This window comes from Silene latifolia, chromosome 6 (assembly GCF_048544455.1).
Source record: "Silene latifolia isolate original U9 population chromosome 6, ASM4854445v1, whole genome shotgun sequence".
Classification (NCBI taxonomy): domain Eukaryota; kingdom Viridiplantae; phylum Streptophyta; class Magnoliopsida; order Caryophyllales; family Caryophyllaceae; genus Silene; species Silene latifolia.
The window spans coordinates 90,004,496-90,023,446 of NC_133531.1; the positions used below are offsets into that span (position 1 = coordinate 90,004,496).

The 18,951-nt window shown below is 35.4% G+C and overlaps 1 protein-coding gene and 1 long non-coding RNA gene across 2 annotated transcripts; both read right to left on the minus strand.

Annotated features, from left to right (window-relative positions):
• Window positions 1-408: 408 nt before the first annotated feature.
• LOC141586976 (3-ketoacyl-CoA synthase 17-like) lies at window positions 409-2,776 on the minus strand. The gene is made up of 2 exons (XM_074408385.1): window positions 2,101-2,776; window positions 409-1,368 (listed from the first exon to the last, which is right to left on the minus strand). The coding sequence occupies exons 1-2, from the start codon at window positions 2,626-2,628 to the stop codon at window positions 586-588; spliced, it is 1,311 nt and encodes a 436-aa protein (XP_074264486.1). The 5' UTR covers window positions 2,629-2,776; the 3' UTR covers window positions 409-585.
• A 14,432-nt stretch (window positions 2,777-17,208) lies between these two features.
• Window positions 17,209-17,869, minus strand: LOC141658839 (uncharacterized). The gene is made up of 2 exons (XR_012549468.1): window positions 17,782-17,869; window positions 17,209-17,394 (listed from the first exon to the last, which is right to left on the minus strand). It is a non-coding gene; the product is annotated as an uncharacterized LOC141658839 (long non-coding RNA).
• Between the last annotated feature and the right edge of the window lie 1,082 nt (window positions 17,870-18,951).

The following is an 18,951-nucleotide window of genomic DNA, read 5'->3' on the forward strand; positions in this document are numbered from 1 at the left end:
GATTGTGAGGTGCCATTGAAGTTCAGTTTTCACAACTACACATTTAATAAATTTAATTAGGGCATTATCCATGCACGTTGATATACAGTCCTTAATTTCATTACGATTAACGTGTTGTCTTACCTATTCTTTCTTTATGTTAGTAAATAGTACAAATAATTTACATAAATTTAACCAAAAACAATCAACCTTTCGTACAAAAGAAATTATAATTAGTTAAAACGTGTAAAATGTACATAACTAAGATAGTCAGATAGATGAGACAAAGGTTTATTGTTTTTTAGATAACATTCTTTTGTCTTCATCTATATATCAAGTAGGTTATATTTAACGGTTTTAAAATGGATATCTCAATTTTAAACAAGAATGTAATCATTAAGTAGAGTTTTTCCTAAATTACACAACAAATATTCAATTCCATTTTGCATATCCATTCTTCATCAAATTAAGCTAACAATTCGCAAAAAACTAAAAGTAATGAGACGAAAGTAGAATTCTTAAAACAAAAGGCTAATTATAAAATTTAAGATCTATATAATCTTCCTCCTTTAGATCTTGAATTGGGACAATGCTCACTAACTTGGGTTACTCAAAAGCCAAAGGGTATGCTTGAAAATCCTCTTTGATAGGATAAAGATGAATATCTTCAATCCACGGGTTATCCATATTCGGCTCCACATTCTTTAACGCCTGCCAAATCACACTATTGCATTTAAAACCCGACCCGAATGCAATATGCCAAACCCGATCACCATTTTTAATCTTACGTTTAGCTTCGGTATATGCTAATCCGTACCAAACCGAACTACTAGAAGTATTACCGAACCTATGCAATGTCATCCTAGCTGGTTCGACATCAAGTTTAACCGTTCTCTCCAACGCATCAATTACGAATTTACCCCCGACATGGGAAACAAAATGGTCAATAACCTTTCCGAAATTTGGAACCCGGGGATCGGAACCTTTCTTGCTTAACCCAACCCGATCCACTAAATAATCCAAACAGAACATGATTTTGTCACTCAAGGGTAGGATCACGTAGCCTAATGTGGTTAGATTAGCTTTAATTGCAATTTTCGCCTCGACTATGAGATCTCTGGTTAAAGTAACCCCTCTTAGACCTAATGAGTCTTCGTCTAAGTGAATGCATTTATAGGAACTATTTGAATTACTAGTGTTTGTACGAACACTATGGACAAATTGGTACTTGGACACATGTCGGTCGGACGGGTTGTTGGATAGGAGAATGGCTGACCCGCCAACCCGAAAAAGACAGTTAATAGGCTGCTTATTCGGCTCGTCTCCAGTGTACATAGCTTGGGTCAATATTTCGGTACTTACTATCAGGGCGTAGGTGTCCTTGTTCACCTGAAAAGTACAAAATTTGATTAGTTATAGCAATAATGTTTGCATTGTCGTCTGGTACTGATGTTGATAAATCTTGTACTACAAATTCACAATAAAGACCGGTAGTTGTATAATTAGTGTCTATTGCCAGATTGATGGAAACCGTCGAATTTACTACGATGTACTTGTAATTGGGTTATCATTTTCTAAGGGGGTGAATAATTTTACAAATGTTGGATCATAATAGCAATATAATGTCCTTACTATACAAATTTGTATGCTCTTTGTATTACTGTTTACCTTTTATACTATTTAAAAGGGTATAAACGTAAACAAATGATTGAGATTGAGAGCGTATACAATCAACTATACAATAACACTTTGATAAGAATCTTACATGAAACCAACCGCTATTTTACGACTTTCAAAGAGTTACTATTAGACTATGTTTGTTGGTAAACCTAATAAGGACAAAATAACAGAGAGAAAAAATGTACTCCCTCAGCACGAGTTTGGGCTCGACTCGAGAACTTAGCGAGTCAAGCCGAGCTAACTTTGGCTTGGCACAGAAAGCAAAGCTGGCGAGCAACTCGATTTTTTCTTCATGAACATTATTCGAGTAAGTTAAAGCTCGTGTTCAGCTCGACTCGTTATCAACCCTATACTGCCACTCACTATATATAAACTATGAGACGGTATTATTATACTCCGTATATGAAACTAGCACATTAATTCTTAAATAAGTTATCGTACCTGAAGAACGTCATGAGCTAGGGCAATGGCAGCAAGTCCAGCACTACAACCCATTCCAGAAAGACTAAAGCTCTTAACATCCTCCTTAAGCTTAAACTTGTTAACAATCATGGATGTTAACGAAGGAACCGGGTTAAAAATACTACAATTAACAATCAGCACTCCGATTTTCTCCGGTTTCACCCCGGTATTTGCTAACACTGACTTGACCGTCGTAAAAATGGCCACCTCAGCTTCACTCCTTGCATTATCAAGTGAAAAATTGAGTGGCATACTCAAGTATGCTTCTGGTGCATACGTGGCGTCCCCGATTCCCGACGTCAAGATCATCTTCTTAAGTAATTTAACTGTATCATCAGCTAAATTTGGGCCTAAGAGTTTGATCATGCCAATTGATTTTTTTCTAGTGACTTGTTGAGATTTCTTGGCTTTGAAACTTGCATGGTTTACTAAATACACGGCTTTACGTGATTTCTTCGACATGAATATTATTGCTATAATTAGGAGGAAAATTATGGGGAAAATCATGATTATTAATTTATGATGCTAGTAAAATACACACCTTTTTAAATTTATATGCTAAATTTTTATTTTTTATTTTCGTTTATTTTTTTGCCAAAAAGAAATTATATATGATAAGGGATTTCAGAGACGGAAGATTTTATTTAAAATAGATGCGTAAGGAAACATTCAAAGTCTAGCTTTATAGATTTTTAAAAATTACTTCATTTAGTTACATTCTGTTGCTCACTTTTTCCTATACGTAGACTACGTATTCTAATTAAAGTTAAGAAGGTAGTTAAGACGAAATAAATGTCAATTCAAGCACGTTGTTTCCTCACTAGGCCATGGCTACTAGCCAAAGGGCCCTCTTCTTACCTCGCAACGAAAGTTACAAGTCCATGTATATCGCAAATTCTAATTTAAGAAGAGCATATCTATCTGTCCTAACATTTAAAACGAAAGTTTTTAAGACTAAATATAAGATAAAAGTAAAATGTATTGAGATTATTAGAATATTTTCATTTAAGTAAGGCCCTGTTTTTTTGGACTTAATTTCAGTTTTAATAAGTTGATTGATTCGATTGATTCACTCCATTGATTGATTTGATTGATTCACTCCATTGATTCGATTTGATTCATTTCCATTCGAGTTCATATTAGTTTATTTCAACATTAATATTACTATTCTTATTGATATCATTATTATTATTATATTAATGTATTTACTATTGTTATTGTTATTATTATATTTATTATATTACTATTATATTTATTAATAATTAATTCGTATTGTTTATAATATTATATTTATATTTATAATTATTTTTATAATTATTATTTTATTAATATATTCATTAATATTAATATTATTCATAACATATTTATTAATATTATTATATTAATAATTTATTATATTAGACCTATTATTATTATTATATTTATTTTTTAGTTATTATTATTAATATATTATATTATTAGTAATAATGTTATCATTTATATTACTAATATATTATTATATTTATTATTATTATATTTATTATTATATTACTATTTTATTTTTTATATATCTTATTAGATTATATTAATATATTATTATTATTAATGAATAATATTATAATAATATTTATTATTATTATTATTGGTATTATTGTTATTATAATTATTATTATTATTATTATTATTATTATTATTATTAATATTAATATAATCTTTTTATTATTAGTTGATTGGATCGATTCGATTCGATTGATTCGGCTCCATTAAGTTGATTGATTGATTTGTTGATTCATTTGGACAATTTTCCAAAAAGAACAGAGCCTAAGTGGTTGTTATTTGATCCGTTTTATTTTTAATAAGACGGATATTTCTACATCCATCGAAAACAAGTTGACTTAAATATGGATAAGATCACTTACAGGTTAGATCATACGTGTCGGTTATGATTAGAATACAGTCAGGAGTGTACCAACCCATGGCTATATGGGTTAGAGCCCAACCCATTTTTTTTGAAGAAAAAGAAACTCCGCCGATTTTTTAGAAATGCCCAATTTATTTGTTGTACGTTGTTTTTCAATTAAGCACACTATGTCGTGGGTGAGAATCAAATCCTTAATTTCATATTTGGGATAAGAGAGCGATGCTTTTACTAATAAATACAGAGTATATACTAAACATGGAAATCGGAAAATTGTAACGATGAATAGGTCAAAAATAGTAGTATAGGACATTTCTAAAGACGGGTTAATTGGATTGGGTTTCGGTCGGGTTGGTTTAGGTCAGATCAGTTCGGGTCTTTCATTGTTTTTGGGTTAATTCGGGTCGAGTCGGTTCATTTCGGGTTTCATGTCTGTTGGTTGGGTCATTTTCTGGTTAGCTGGTATCGGTCGGGTCATTTTCGGGTCATGTTAGTTACAGGTCAAGAACGTTCGAGTCATGTTCGGGCCGGGTTGGGTCAATTCGGGTTTTGGGTCACATTCGGGTGATGTAATTCAGGTCAATGTTGGGTCTCGGGTAAGCCTTTTCGGGTTGGGTCAATCGGGTCGGGTTGTTTTTGCGAAATATAATTTTGAGGGTGTGTTCAAAACCCTATGAAGGCAGGTGTAATACTCCGTATTTATATGTCTTGGGGGTACTCTATCGAGTAGCCCTTACTCTGTCGAGTAAGGGTATGTTGCAGAATAAAATAGTTTCTGACCTGTTGGGCACTCGATCGAGTAGCTGGGGCACTCGATCGAGTAGGGGGGTACTCGATCGAGTACCTTGGGTACTCGATCGAGTGTCCGGTTTATCGGGGGAGTTTTCTCGGGTTTTGTTAATTACGCGATTAAGGTATATAAACATATTCGGCATTGTTTTAAAACACTTTTTACAAAACCTAAAACCTGTTTAAGAGAGAAAGCATCTAGTCCTTCTTCCTAATCGCGCTCTTGACAATTCCCGGAGTTCAGACGGTCGGTTTGCATCGTAGTTCGTGTCGTTGGATTCCCTGCGTCGAGGGTAAGCTTTTAACATAAGTTTTATAATGTTTTGATAAGATTGGTGAAACCCTAATTTAGGATTTGGGGGTTTTATGAATAGTAAGTAATTGGTAGTCTTTATGTGTTATGGGTTAGGAGGAGAATTCGTAGAAGAGGCGTTTTGAGACAGCTGTAGATACCGTCTGCGTGTTGTGCTTTCCAGGTAGGATTTCCTACTCAGTATTAGTCCCATAATGGGATATTGGTGATGTGCTGTAGTTAGTTGATTGATATGATGATTGTAATTGTGATTGTGATTGTGGTTGTGTTTGTTGATGGCTCTCGAGATGCGTTCTCGGCTGAGTGGGGTCACTTGCGGGAGTGATCTCACGCCCTAGTTTCGCCCTTAGTGGAACCCGCCACGAAAGGGGATGTGCACATTAATGGACAGGGTTATCGCTCGTACGATGAGCGGGGCTTAGGTGGGAACGGGTGCGGTCCCCCATGGCGGCTGGTCCCGTGGACGATCGGTGATTGAGACGGTTGGTTGATGTGTGTGTGTGTGTGTGCGCGGTTCATTGTCTGTTTTGTCTTATTGTTGTTATCTATATTGATTGTGTGATTAGTACTGACCCCGGTGTTGTTTTGTAAAACCTGCGGTGATCCATTCGGGGATGGTGAGCAGATATTGAACAGGTATAGAGATGAGTATTGGGATAGCTGGGATGGCCACGACATGACGATAGAGTCTTCCGCTGCAGTTTAGCATTTGTTTACATTTGGTTGAGAAACGAGATAGTTTGGAATAATGTATCGTATTTTTCGAGTTTGGTTTCAAGGATTGTATTCATTCATTAAACTATTATAATAAATGTTGTTTCCGTTTTGTCTATTTGATTATCATACCTCGGGCGACCGAGATGGTGATGTCTTCATACCTGAGTGGTCCTGGTAAGGCACTCGGAGTATGGGGGTGTTACAAATGGTATCAGAGCGACGATCCTGAAACCTGTAACCAATGAACTTAATGAACATAGGGAGTCAATTAAAATGAACCCGGGGTAAAAGTTGTAGGAGCTAGTGCAAAGGCTTGGGAGACGTCCTAAAGTCGCAAGGGGTCGCCCTACAACTTTGAACCGGTCACATGGGGAAAGTGTTTGTCGAGTCATCTGTGTGTTTGATTAACTTGTGCAACAAAGTGATGAAGTGTGTTTATTGTTTGGTGTTGAAATAGGAAGTTGAGCATGTGAAAGAAAATGATATGTGGAACATGTTAATGAGATGATAACATGTTGAATGATTTACAATTGGCTTTAATAGCATGATGAATAATGATGTGCAGGATGAATGATTTATAATGTGTACATACTAGTAACTTGTGGTTAGAGGATGTGACATGATTTTTTCTTTTATAATCCTGTTTGCGTAAAGTTAGATAATAAGTTCATATAATTGTCTATTGTGGAATCGTATGCACTTGTGGATGAAATAGATGAACCGATTGGAAAAGATGGGGTGTCAATTGCATGAGAATATGAATTTTGTGACTATGAATATGTTTAGGTGATGAAGTGGGTTTGTAATATTGTTGCATTAGTAACATGGAAATATGATTCGTAAGGTATGAGTATATTTTGTGTTGCGAAAAGTTATAAAATTAAAACATGTGGGTAATATGTGATTGGTAAGTTGAATGATATATGTGCATCGAGTTATTTGTTGCTTAACTTTTGAAAATAGTAACATGTGGTTAGGGATACTGGTTTTGTGAGTATTGAGTTGTTTTGTTTACCATTGTTGTCGTTTAAGTGTTTGAAAGAGAAAATCGAATAGTTATGTCGTCTAATTACAGCAAAGTTATCTTTAAACTGTTATAACTTGAGATGCCTAAATGATTTTAATGTGATTCCAATTGGAGGTGATAACTTGTCCTTTTCCGATTCTAACGATAGGTCACACGCCCAAATTGACCAAGAAATGAGTGAGTTATGACTGTTTTACTGAAAAACGGGACAAAGTCTTTGAGAATTTGGGGTACTCGATCGAGTATCCTTGGTACTCGATCGAGTAAGGGGCACTCGATCGAGTACGTTAGTTACTCGATCGAGTAGCCCTGGTGATTTGTTTTACGTGCTTCGGATCTTGACCTACTCGATCGAGTAAGTCCCTTACTCGATCGAGTGGCCTCAGACTCGATCTAGTGACCCTGTTTTGGGTCATATGCTTATCTTTTGAATTCGTTGCATATTATATTTAATTCAAAGTTATTATTTTGCTTCTTTATGCATTGTTTTACATGTATGTTGGTCTTGACGCGTAAGTTACCCAATCTTGTGGTGTAGTGAGTGGCACCTGTGGTGAGTATGAGTTCGGTGGGAGGACATGAGTTATACGTGGTTGTAATAGATAGTGGAAAAAGAAAAGGAAGATTGTTATGGCTTAATTGAGACATAGAGCATGTTTTCTGAGACGAGATGAAATGAGTGATATGAGTGTGTGTTGAGTAACGTAAAAGTAAGTGAATGTGGGCAATGGATGATGTGAGTCTAAGGAACGTGAGAATGAAAGGATTGAGAGTAAGGATATGGATAGTGACAACCTGAGATGTGTAAAGAATTATGGAGGGAGGTAGTTAAAACCCGTGTGGGTTAAGAATATACATAATGAAAGTTCGTTTTAAAGGGGGTTGAGAAGAGTGGTATATAGTGAACTTTGTGGAGACATGTCGCGGGGTGGAGATTTAGCTTTTTAAGAGATGAAACTATTGTCGGTTTTCCTTGGGCAATTAGCGGTATGAAAGGAATTTTGATTTCTAGAGACGTAAGAAGGGAGATGCAATTGTTGAACAGTAAACGTTGATTCTATGGATGGATTAGTGGCAAGGGTGATTGATGACATAATAAGAGAATATTTGTGGTAAGAAAGAGTGAGATGATATCGATATGAAATAATTAGATGTGAGTTTTGGAGCAGTGAGAACGTAACTGGATTTCTAAAGAGTTAGCTAGAAGGAATAAGGAGTTGAACTATTAATTAGTATTATTGAGTGTAAAGAGAAAAGAAGGATAAAAGTAAGCTGAGGAAAATATTCACCGGAGTTATGTGATATAAAGCTAAGGAATCATTGAAATGTGTGATAGCATCACGAGGATGTTAGTTAATGGTTATAGAGGAGTTTTGGGATAACATGATTAGTAATGAGTTCGAGGAATTAAGGAAAGTAAGAAGTTGGTAGAATATTTGCACGATACGAGATTTTGGCGGAGAGTTAGATGATGATACAATTAAGGATAGTATTGGGAAGAATGTTGAGGTAATTTTGTTGATGGATTCGATGTTTGTTGTTTGGGATGTCAACCAAAGATAGGAAAGAAATCGTGATGTTTAGAGATGGGTGTAAGAGGTTTGATGTTCGGACAGTGGTAGTGTTATCGTTTGTGGTGTCGTCACTAGTGGTTAAGAGTGATGGTATATTAGAAAGGTAGCAATTCTAAAGAGGTTGATTTGGTAGGGACCTGATTGTTGTGTATGATTGTAAGAGGGTATAAGATGTGGTTAGATGAGGCGGATGCTAATAGTTGAATAGTAAAGGTATGGTTATATTTGGCAGGAAGTGATGGTTGTGTGAATGGGGGAATATGTTATGAGGGACATATGAGTTAAACGGCGACATGGTGTAACCTTTATCGAGTGGTAACTTACGTGGTCAGGATTGACTAGTTGGTTGTGATTACGGGTCTATGATATGTGTAAATGTTTGTGTGAGGTTCTGACCTCACAAGAAGTGGTATGGTGTGATAATTATAAAGTTGTTTTATGAATGTTCTGTAATATATATGTGGACACGGTAATTTAATTGAATGATATCCAAAAAGGTAATAATTTGATTAATTTGACATGGCTAGTTATAATTTTATGTGTATTAATAACACATGTGTATTCCGTGAAATGGTAGAGATGATGTTCATGAGATGCTTATCTGTTTATTCATATAATATGTTGCGTTGTGATTGAGTAAAGTGGATTTGAGTAAGTTTTCTTGTCCGAAAGGTTAATTTCGAGTCAGTATTTATGGAATTGTATGTAGTTGTGATGTCTATCGATGTGGCTGTGGTGCCTCGGGTGGTGATCCGGGCACGACATTTAGTGTTGTGATGCGGGTATTTTCGCACTACGGTGTGGCTGTTGGTGGCGGTGTTGTGATGCCATCACCGGTTGTGGTGGAGTAGGCAGGATGATTGTGATTCGAGTTTCGAAAGTACATAGCAGTTATACATAGATTGTTGTTTTGTTTGATGTTGTTCCCTGCGAGTTTCAGTTTGTGCAGATAGACAGTTGTCTTGTTTATTGATGTTTTCTTTACCTGGTTAAGTTGGGAATGAGGGTAGAGTATGATATACATAGAGTTGTATATGTTTTCGTTGTTGTCATAGTATAGTGACATTCTGTTAATGGGACACGGTTGTGAGAGGTTGTTACAATAATTATGATCTTGTTCTAGTTAAGGTTTGAGAGACATGGTAATGGCAAGTAAGTCGTAGAACATGTGTGGTAATGATCTGAAAGCGGCAGGTAGTTCATAATCTTTTGTTGGGACAGTGAGTGTAGGGTGTTGAATAATAAGTGTCGTGTTAAGTTATGTATGAGTCTTACGGTAATGAATGAAAGAACTTGAGGATCTAGTGTGAGTGTACGTAACAAGTGTAGATCGTGAGTTATGCTTTTGATGATGGGAGTTTCATATAGTTTATATAGAGAGGTATGTCATGTTGCGGTAATGTGGAGAGTTGAAGTTTTGGGTTAAGATAAAGATTTTGAGGTATAGGTTAGATGGTGTGACGAATGAGTTCAGGTATGAAGAATGTTTAAGTAAGAGAGCCTTGGATATATGCATGGCGAGTGTTTAGATTATAAGTGGTTATCTTTGACATGTGATGATGATGAGAATAACGAGAAGATATAACTAAGGATTTAGTATTAGTGAGTTACGAGGACGTAACATTTGTCTTAGGAGGAGTAGGATGCGATAAAAGAGAGTTTCATAGTGGTGCATGTTGTAATATAATTGGAAGTAGAGTGCTAGCGTAGCGTAAAGGAGGGATTTGTTTTGTGGATGATACTTATAAAAAAGGCCACGGCCGTGCTTGTAGTAGTGTGATGCTTCGGAGTATGAGAATATTTTATATAATGTTGACAGTTGGAGGATGATGTTATGAGTCGAGTAAACGAGGACGAAGTTCCTTTTAGGGTGGTAGAATGTAACATTCCGTTTGATGTCTATGAGTGTCTTGATATGGGATTTGGTAGTGGATGATATATTACGGAGCTAGCAGCGTTAGAGGATGGTAGTTGGTAGTGTATGGAGTTAGTGTTGAGAGAGATATAATGAAGTTGATACGATATCGTGAGCCGTGTTGTGGAGGTAGGAATAGTTAGTGGAGTTGGTGTTAGGAGTCCATGGTCGGTTGGAGTTTTGTTTTGAGTTCTCAGTTACGTTGTTGTGTCTTGATCGAGTTAGCGTGTTTGTTTTTATGTATGGGTTGAACTTCGGGGACGAAGTTCTTTTTAAGGAGGGAAGACTGTAATACTCCGTATTTATATGTCTTGGGGGTACTCTATCGAGTAGCCCTTACTCTGTCGAGTAAGGGTATGTTGCGAGAATAAAATAGTTTTCGACTGTTGGGCACTCGATCGAGTAGTGGGGCACTCGATCGAGTAGGGGGTACTCGATCGAGTACCTTGGGTACTCGATCGAGTGTCCGGTTTATCGGGGGAGTTTTCTCGGGTTTTGTTAATTACGCGATTAAGGTATATAAACATATTCGGCATTGTTTTAAAACACTTTTTACAAAACCTAAAACCTGTTTAAGAGAGAAAGCATCTAGTCCTTCTTCCTAATCGCGCTCTTGACAATTCCCGGAGTTCAGACGGTCGGTTCGCATCGTAGTTCGTGTCGTTGGATTCCTTGCGTCGAGGGTAAGCTTTTAACATAAGTTTTATAATGTTTTGATAAGATTGGTGAAACCCTAATTTAGGATTTGGGGGTTTTATGAATAGTAAGTAATTGGTAGTCTTTATGTGTTATGGGTTAGGAGGAGAATTCGTAGAAGAGGCGTTTTGAGACATTTTGTAGATACCATCTGCGTGTTGTGCTTTCAGGTGCAGGATTTCCTACTCGTATTAGTCCCATAATGGGATATTGGTGATGTCTTGTAGTTAGTTGATTGATATGATGATTGTAATTGTGATTCTGATTGTGGTTGTGTTTGTTGATGGCTCTCGAGATGCGTTCTCTACCGAGTGGGGTCACTTGCGGGAGTGATCTCACGCCCTAGTTTCGCCCTTAGTGGAACCCGCCACGAAAGGGGATGTGCACATTAATGGACGGGGTTATCGCTCGTACGATGAGCGGGGCTTAGGTGGGAACGGCTGCGGTCCCCCATTTGTGGTCCGGGTCCGGTGGACGATCGGTGATTGAGACGGTTGGTTGGATGTGTGTGTGTGTGTGTGGCGAGTTCGTTTGTCTGTTTGTCTTATTGTTGTTATCTATATTGATTGTGTGATTAGTGCGACCCGGTGTTGTTTTGTAAAACTGCGGTGATCCATTCGGGGATGGTGAGCAGATATTGAACAGTATAGAGATGAGTATTGGGATAGCCGGGATGGCCACGACATGACGATAGAGTCTTCATTGCGATTTAGCATTTGTTTACATTTGATTGAGAATGCAGATAGTTTGGAATAATGTATCGTACTTTCAGTTTGGTTTCAAGGATTGTATTCATTCATTAAACTATTATAATAAATGTTGTTTCCGTTTTGTCTATTTGATTATCATACCTCGGGCGACCGAGATGGTGATGTCTTCATACCTGAGTGGTCCTGATAAGGCACTCGGAGTATGGGGGTGTTACAGCAGGTTTTGTCATTTTTGTACTCCCTCCGTCCCACTCAATAATTATCAATTGAATTCGAGACAAAGACCAAAAAAATGTGAGAGAAGCATTTTAATAATAATATTGAACCACAAATTTCCCACTTACACATGAAGAACACTTGTAATTCATTATTTTTAGAAACGGATAATTCACGCGGTACCCCTGAAGTTGGCCACTTTGCACAAAATACCCAAATATTTTATCCGAAAAACTTAAAGAGGCCATAACTCGTGTTTACAAACTCAGAAAGTGGAATTTTTTTTTCAAACCGATCATCTTTCCGAGTACTACGATTTGAAAATAAAGTTTGACGAGTTTGGAACTCGTGACCAAGAGATATGGTCACTCAAAGTTTGTTTGGCCGAAAAAACTTTGACGCACAATAACTCCTAGTAGCGGAATCGAAATGCGACAATTTTATTTTCAAATTGTAGTTCTCGGAAAGATGAGCGATTTGGAAAAAACGTTCGTCGCTTTTGGAACTCGTAAACACGAGTTATGACCTCTTTAAGATTTCCGGATTAAAAATTTGGGTATTTCGTGGAAAGTGGCAAACCTTAGGGGTACCGCGTGAATTATCCGTTTTAGAAATGATAACTTTTGAGAGATACACCTAAAAATAAAAAAATGATAACTATTGACCGGAATATTGACCATAGCAGAGCAAGTATTGTGCTTGTTTGATAACTCGTCTTAGACTGGTGCGTTGTTTATTCTCATAATTTTATGTTTGTTTGATAACTCGTGGTATACTGGTATGCTGATCACTCTCCATCGATTCTATTTTGGAAACTTTTAATTATTGTTTTTTGTTAATTGTTACTCTTTTATAGTCGAACAAAATTCTATACACTATATATCCTATTATTTATTTATTTCATCTCATTCTCTTATTGTTGAGTCTCATATCTCATTCCTTCCAAGATTGATAACATCAACTTGACTCGAATATGAGTAAAATGCAAATAATGCACGGGTCATGCGTTATTATTGGATATAGGAGTATATAAATGAGCGTTAGTAAATGTTAATGTCGCCATGTCAGGACAATATAAATAAGTCCATAATTGGAGATTCGATGTACATGTAATTTAATTAACTTTTTTCATTCCGACGACATAATATGTTTTTCATCATTAACATGATTAACGTACATATAGTTTAGGTAAAAAAGACGATTTTCAATCTGACGAGTACAAAATTCATCATTACTAATTAAACTAATCGAATTAACTTCCCTCTCAATACTCACCACTCCAATATATGAGGTTAATATAACACGATATTTATGGTCCTTGATTTTGTACATAAAAAAGTCATTCGTAAATATATTTAAGGGTAAACAGTAATTTCATATATGAGATTTTTTATATTTGTACAACTTTTATTATTATTATTATTATTATTATTATTATTTCATAGCAAACGTTCAATTTTAATGGTTTTTGCCATGTATTATTATGCAAAGATTGATTAAATTCTTAATGGATTATATCATGGTAATCTTTGTTTTTATTATTTTCCTAATATCACTACATATTAATACTCTAATTTTTAATATTAATTATTCAAGTAATAAACTATTTTTGTTAATTTAGTAAGTTTTAATTACATTTTGTTATTTTATATATGGAGATAAAACCACATAAAAGACATTATATAATGTAAATTTTAAGGTCATACTTAGTGTGTGTTTGGCCTGACTTTTAAAAGTGTTTTTGGCCTTAAAAACAGTTTTTGGCCAAACACATCATTATTTAAAAGCTAAAGCAAAATTTATTAAAAGCCAAAAAATCATCTTTTTGACCATAGAAATAGAAGTAGCAATTTGCTACTTCTACTTTTGAAAAACACTTATAGAAAATTAAGCTTAAAAAACAAAAACTCATTTTCAACAAGTTAGGCCAAACATGCTCTTAATTAAGTAGTTTTAGAGGAAATAAATGAAAGAAATTGATGGCTTTTAGTGGTGAGATAGGGATGGAAAAGTCTATAGTAAATTCCTAAATTTAAGGAACCAATCAGAAGTGTTTAAATAACTCATCTTTTATATATAGGAGATAGGTAAATAATTAGAATAGTTACATATATATAACCTCATTTAGTGCCAAGTACTTTAATAGTACAATATCGATAAAATCTAAAATTTCAGACTTTAAATTTTTTGACTAAAATTGCTTGAAAATGTGGCATAAAATATTTTACTAAGGAGTTAAATAAATCTCTATAATTAACAACGGCAAGCATCTTATTGTATAGCTGAATTTTTTTTATGGATAACTATAATTTTCTTGCTCAACATACATATGGTTCTTGGATGGCTGTATCCGTCTCTTATTATACAACTCAAAAAACTTTAGAGACGCCTTCTTCTACCATTTTTTAAATCCAAAAAAAATATTTTAATCATATTCATGGTTTACATTACTTATTTGGTAAGAATTTTAAAAATTAAGATATTTATAACTATTTTATTAGTAAATGATATAAAATAGATTTTTAATTGTGTTTTTTTGTTAAATATACAAAAATATTTATAAAATTATTTCAAATATGATCTATAAATATTATTATTTCAAATTATCTTTCACCCATCATGTAGATACCTCATTTCTGCACCTCCCGCAAGCCACCCGGTGATGATTGGCCCGCATGTTTGGTACACGGAACGATTTATGATAGTTCGTAAGTTTATCGTCAAGTGATAGCTCAAATACTCGTTTCTACCCCTTGGTTGTCATCTACGCGCTGATACGGTCGTTTTGACAGTAATTAGAGTTTATTTGGAGTCCCGGTCAAAAACCGTTTCATTTTCTAATAAACCGTTTAAAATGCCGAGTCGAAATGTTCTGGAATGTTCCGGATATTTATTTCATAATTAAATTTTATATCCTTTTGGTAAAATATATCCCGAAAATCTTATTTTAAGAAATAAGGAAGTCGAGATCTACCGCAATTCCATAACAGAAACGCGGAAATCTTTCTTCCCCAGGAGGAAACCCTTGGGGAAAGGACGCAGCATCTGCTGCGCCTCTTCCAAGAGTCGCAGTGGCTGCTGCGCCTCTTCCCCAGCCCTTTTCTGCATATTTTCAGATCTTTTAGAGATTTGTTTCCAAAGTTTTAGTCATTCCATAATTCCTCCGTGTGATTAGTATAAATAGGGACCTTCGTTCCACATTTCTCACGCGAGTGTCCGCCCTTCTCTTCTCCCTTTGCATTCTAAGACCGTGCTCTAAGCTTATTGACGTCTACGTGCTTGATCAATCGACCACGTAAGCTCGGATTCTTCTGAGTACCAGTCACGTTGCATGACCGACCAATTTGACCAACTACACCTCAATTAATCAATCAATTTAATCTAAATCCTCTTACGAGGGCACTTTCATCATACGTGCGAGTCGAGCAATCACTAAACGTTAACTTAGTTAATCTCGTTTCGTCAATCATGTAAGTATGACGGTGTAAATCCCATCTTTTATTATTGTATTTTACTTTTGTATTAATTAATGTAAGATTTACGTCAAAAGTATACTTAAAACCGATTTCTAAAACCCTTTTGTTAAACTATTTTTACGGATTAACAGTAGGCATACGTCGAGAACAAACGCAACAACTGTTGCGCCTCTTACAGAGGCTGCCGCAGTTCCTGCTTTTCTTCTTCTTCTTCCTCGCCTCTCTATTATTCCGTCCTCTTTTGTTTTCTTTTTCTGATCTTCTTCTCTTCTATTCGTATATAATAATTATAACACGTATTCTTAATAATTATCGTCTTTAATTCCGACTTAAATCCCTTATAATTGATATTTGCAGGTTTTCGTCATCAAATCAACCCGGATTTTTAGAGACTCGATTCATTCATATCAAGTTTCTGAAGTTCGCCTATTGTACATATTTTTACCGTTTATTTCCAGTTTGTCTAAATTCGTTTTCGTCTCTATAAATAACCCTAATTAATTTGTAATTAGTTTTAATTCGTTTTAATTCGTTCTAATTCGTTTTTATCGCTTTTATGACGATTTTATATGTTAATAATATGCTAAATCACTTTCATCCGAGTCAAATATCAATAATCAATCGTTTTTTTTAGGTGAAATGTGAGAAAATATATATCAAAAAAGACAAAATGTCAAAATTTACAACCACACATAGTTATAACAAGTATTAACATAAGCCGTTAATACAAGTATAACTCAGACTAAAAGAACAAATATGCAAAGAAATCCTCAGCCTATCCATTCTGCTGCCCAACAATAGAGTTTATACAACCCCATTTGTTCAGCCATTCTCGTTCTCCTCTCTGCATATTCCTGCCAACCATGCTCTTGATTCTATGCTTAGCTCCCTTTATCATTCTCCCAGCCAGGCCAGCTGGCCTTACCAGAACTCCATTCATTATTGCATTGTTCCTCTGCTGCCAGATGTAGTAGCAACAAGCAGCCCAAATCATAGCATGAGCCTGAGATTTCACTCCCATTCTCCCTGTAATATTCATGTTAACATCTATTTTGAAACCACACCAGTGTTCTATACATTGCAAAGAAATTTCGCCATCGTACTCACGGCTAAAGAATAGATGCTCTTCATTTCATCAACATCTTCACATATAAGCATGCCTTCTCCCGACAAGATATCAATTTTATGCGGTTTGTCTCTGACATTCAGACCCTTATTCATATATAGCCAGTTAATTATAGCATGTTTTGGCACATTCCATTTGTTCCAAACTACATTATACCAGTCTTTCTTAGGTTGTGTATGTCTTAGCACTACTACAAAAATGATCAAAGAGAACGGTTGGTAACCGTTCTTTTACGTAGTTTGGACCGTCCTGTGGCCAAGCGTTCTCTTTGATCTAAGAGAACGGTTGAAATCAAGTCAACCCGGTCTCTTTGTAACAACAATCAGAACGGTTGCCTTTTAGAACCGTTCTCTTTGATATATCAAAGAGAACGGTTGCTTATAAGAACCAGTCTCTTTGATAAGGCAGTTCTCTTTGTTAGAGTTTTAGATTTTTTGGCGCCTTAGTTCTACCTTTTCAAAGAGAACAGTTTTAATGGTACTAACCGTTCTCTTTGATCCTGTTATTTTTTTTAAAAAAAATATTTCTATTTTTATCGTAACCCTACACGATTGAATCGTATAGCTCATAAGAATTAAACCTGTTACAATTCAGAAACTCCGGCAATTTTTACACAACAAAAACCTTCCGATTTAATTTGAACCATTAGGACAAATTCTATTGAAACAAAATACAAAATCATATCATGTTGTTAAGAGCCTACAAATATCGGAGATACGCTACCATGTGCAAAACATAAATAAAAATCCTTCAATCCTCCTCACTTAGTCGCATCATAGTGCAAATAATTCGAACTTCAAAAAATTGTAATCATCATCTGCAGAAAAATGAAGCTTGCATCAGTTTCTATAGCAGGACTCTCGTGAATATTTGATACCGGGTACATAATTATGATCGATAAATGACAACCACCTTATTAATTATTATAGCTTCTAAAACGACTGACAATAGTACGATAAAAGATAATCATTGTAGTTGTCTAGCTGACATAATGATTAATGTCAATTATTCAAGTCAGTAAACCAAAGAAAGTTGGTAGTCTGGTACACCAGCTACCATCACTTTTAAACTTGAGTAGGTGACCGCGTGCCGCCTTCTACATCAGATAACCTTACTGAGCAGAAAACATATGTAAAATTGTTTTCACAAAATTTAAGCAAAGGCTGACCTAATAAAGACCAAAGATCAGTTCAATGATTCTTACCTCATACTGGTACCAAATGTGGAATCAGAAGAGCCCTACTACAGCGAGAGACCTGAAACACCTAAAACAATGGCAAGGGAGATAATCAATATAAGTGGCAATAGACTTGAATAATTGACATTAATCATTATGTCAGCTAATCAATGAACGCGTCTTTGCAGGTCATTTAATGTTTTAAGCTGGATTCGTATCAGATTTTTTCAGGAGTTTTCAGTGAGAGAGAACTCATCCAAATGCTAAACTGAAGGCACTACAGGCAAAACCAGCAAGTGTAAATCATGCAACCCTTACAATACTACAAGGTCTACAATCAGTTTAAGGTTCAATAAGAGCAAACAATTATTTGTGAACATGCACAGGAAAGCAATTTATTTGTCTTTCTTAATACTGTTCAGGACAGGAGCTTACCTTGTTGTTAATCAAGTTGTGGAGAGCGATGACACTTCGGATAAGAGATGATAAATATATAACCAGCATCATGTCATTCGTTTTAATCGCAAGAATAAACAAAGACAATCGTAAAAAACGAGAACATGTAGAAGAGCAGAAAACCAATGAAAAGAAATAATCTAAATTCTAAACAACTCCATACCAGCAAAAGATTTGATCAATTCTGGAATGCTTAGATTAGGGTGAAGATTGAACACATCCTGCAAAAAAACCTCAATGAGTAATCTAGGGTGTTATGAAATCAAACAATACAAGGCTGAACTCCCTAATAAGTCGTAGAGAATTTAGTCTGAATGGGGGGACACTAAAATGATGTTCCCTGTGTAGAGCAGAATTATGCAGGACACAACTACGCAAGTTCAACTATGATCCTGCTTCCCTTGCATACATTAGCTTCCAAGTCCCATCTTACCCCTCTAAAACAGAGAGGCGAAAAGATACAAATTGCTAACACCTGATTTATCTTTGATAACCTCTAGAAATAAGGAAATCCCACAAATTTATATGCTTAAAAATAAATGATTCAATAGAAAAGGAAAAAAAATGCACATAGAACCTTAAAGTTTATTTTTAATAATTGCGACATAGATCACATAGTAAACCATTCACGTTGCAAACTATCCAGTTATATAATTTCTGTAACAAGGTTATCAACCAGAATATGCCAAAGTAGCAAGCACCAAGAATAATGAAATTGGGATACACTCAAGAGTATTAAAT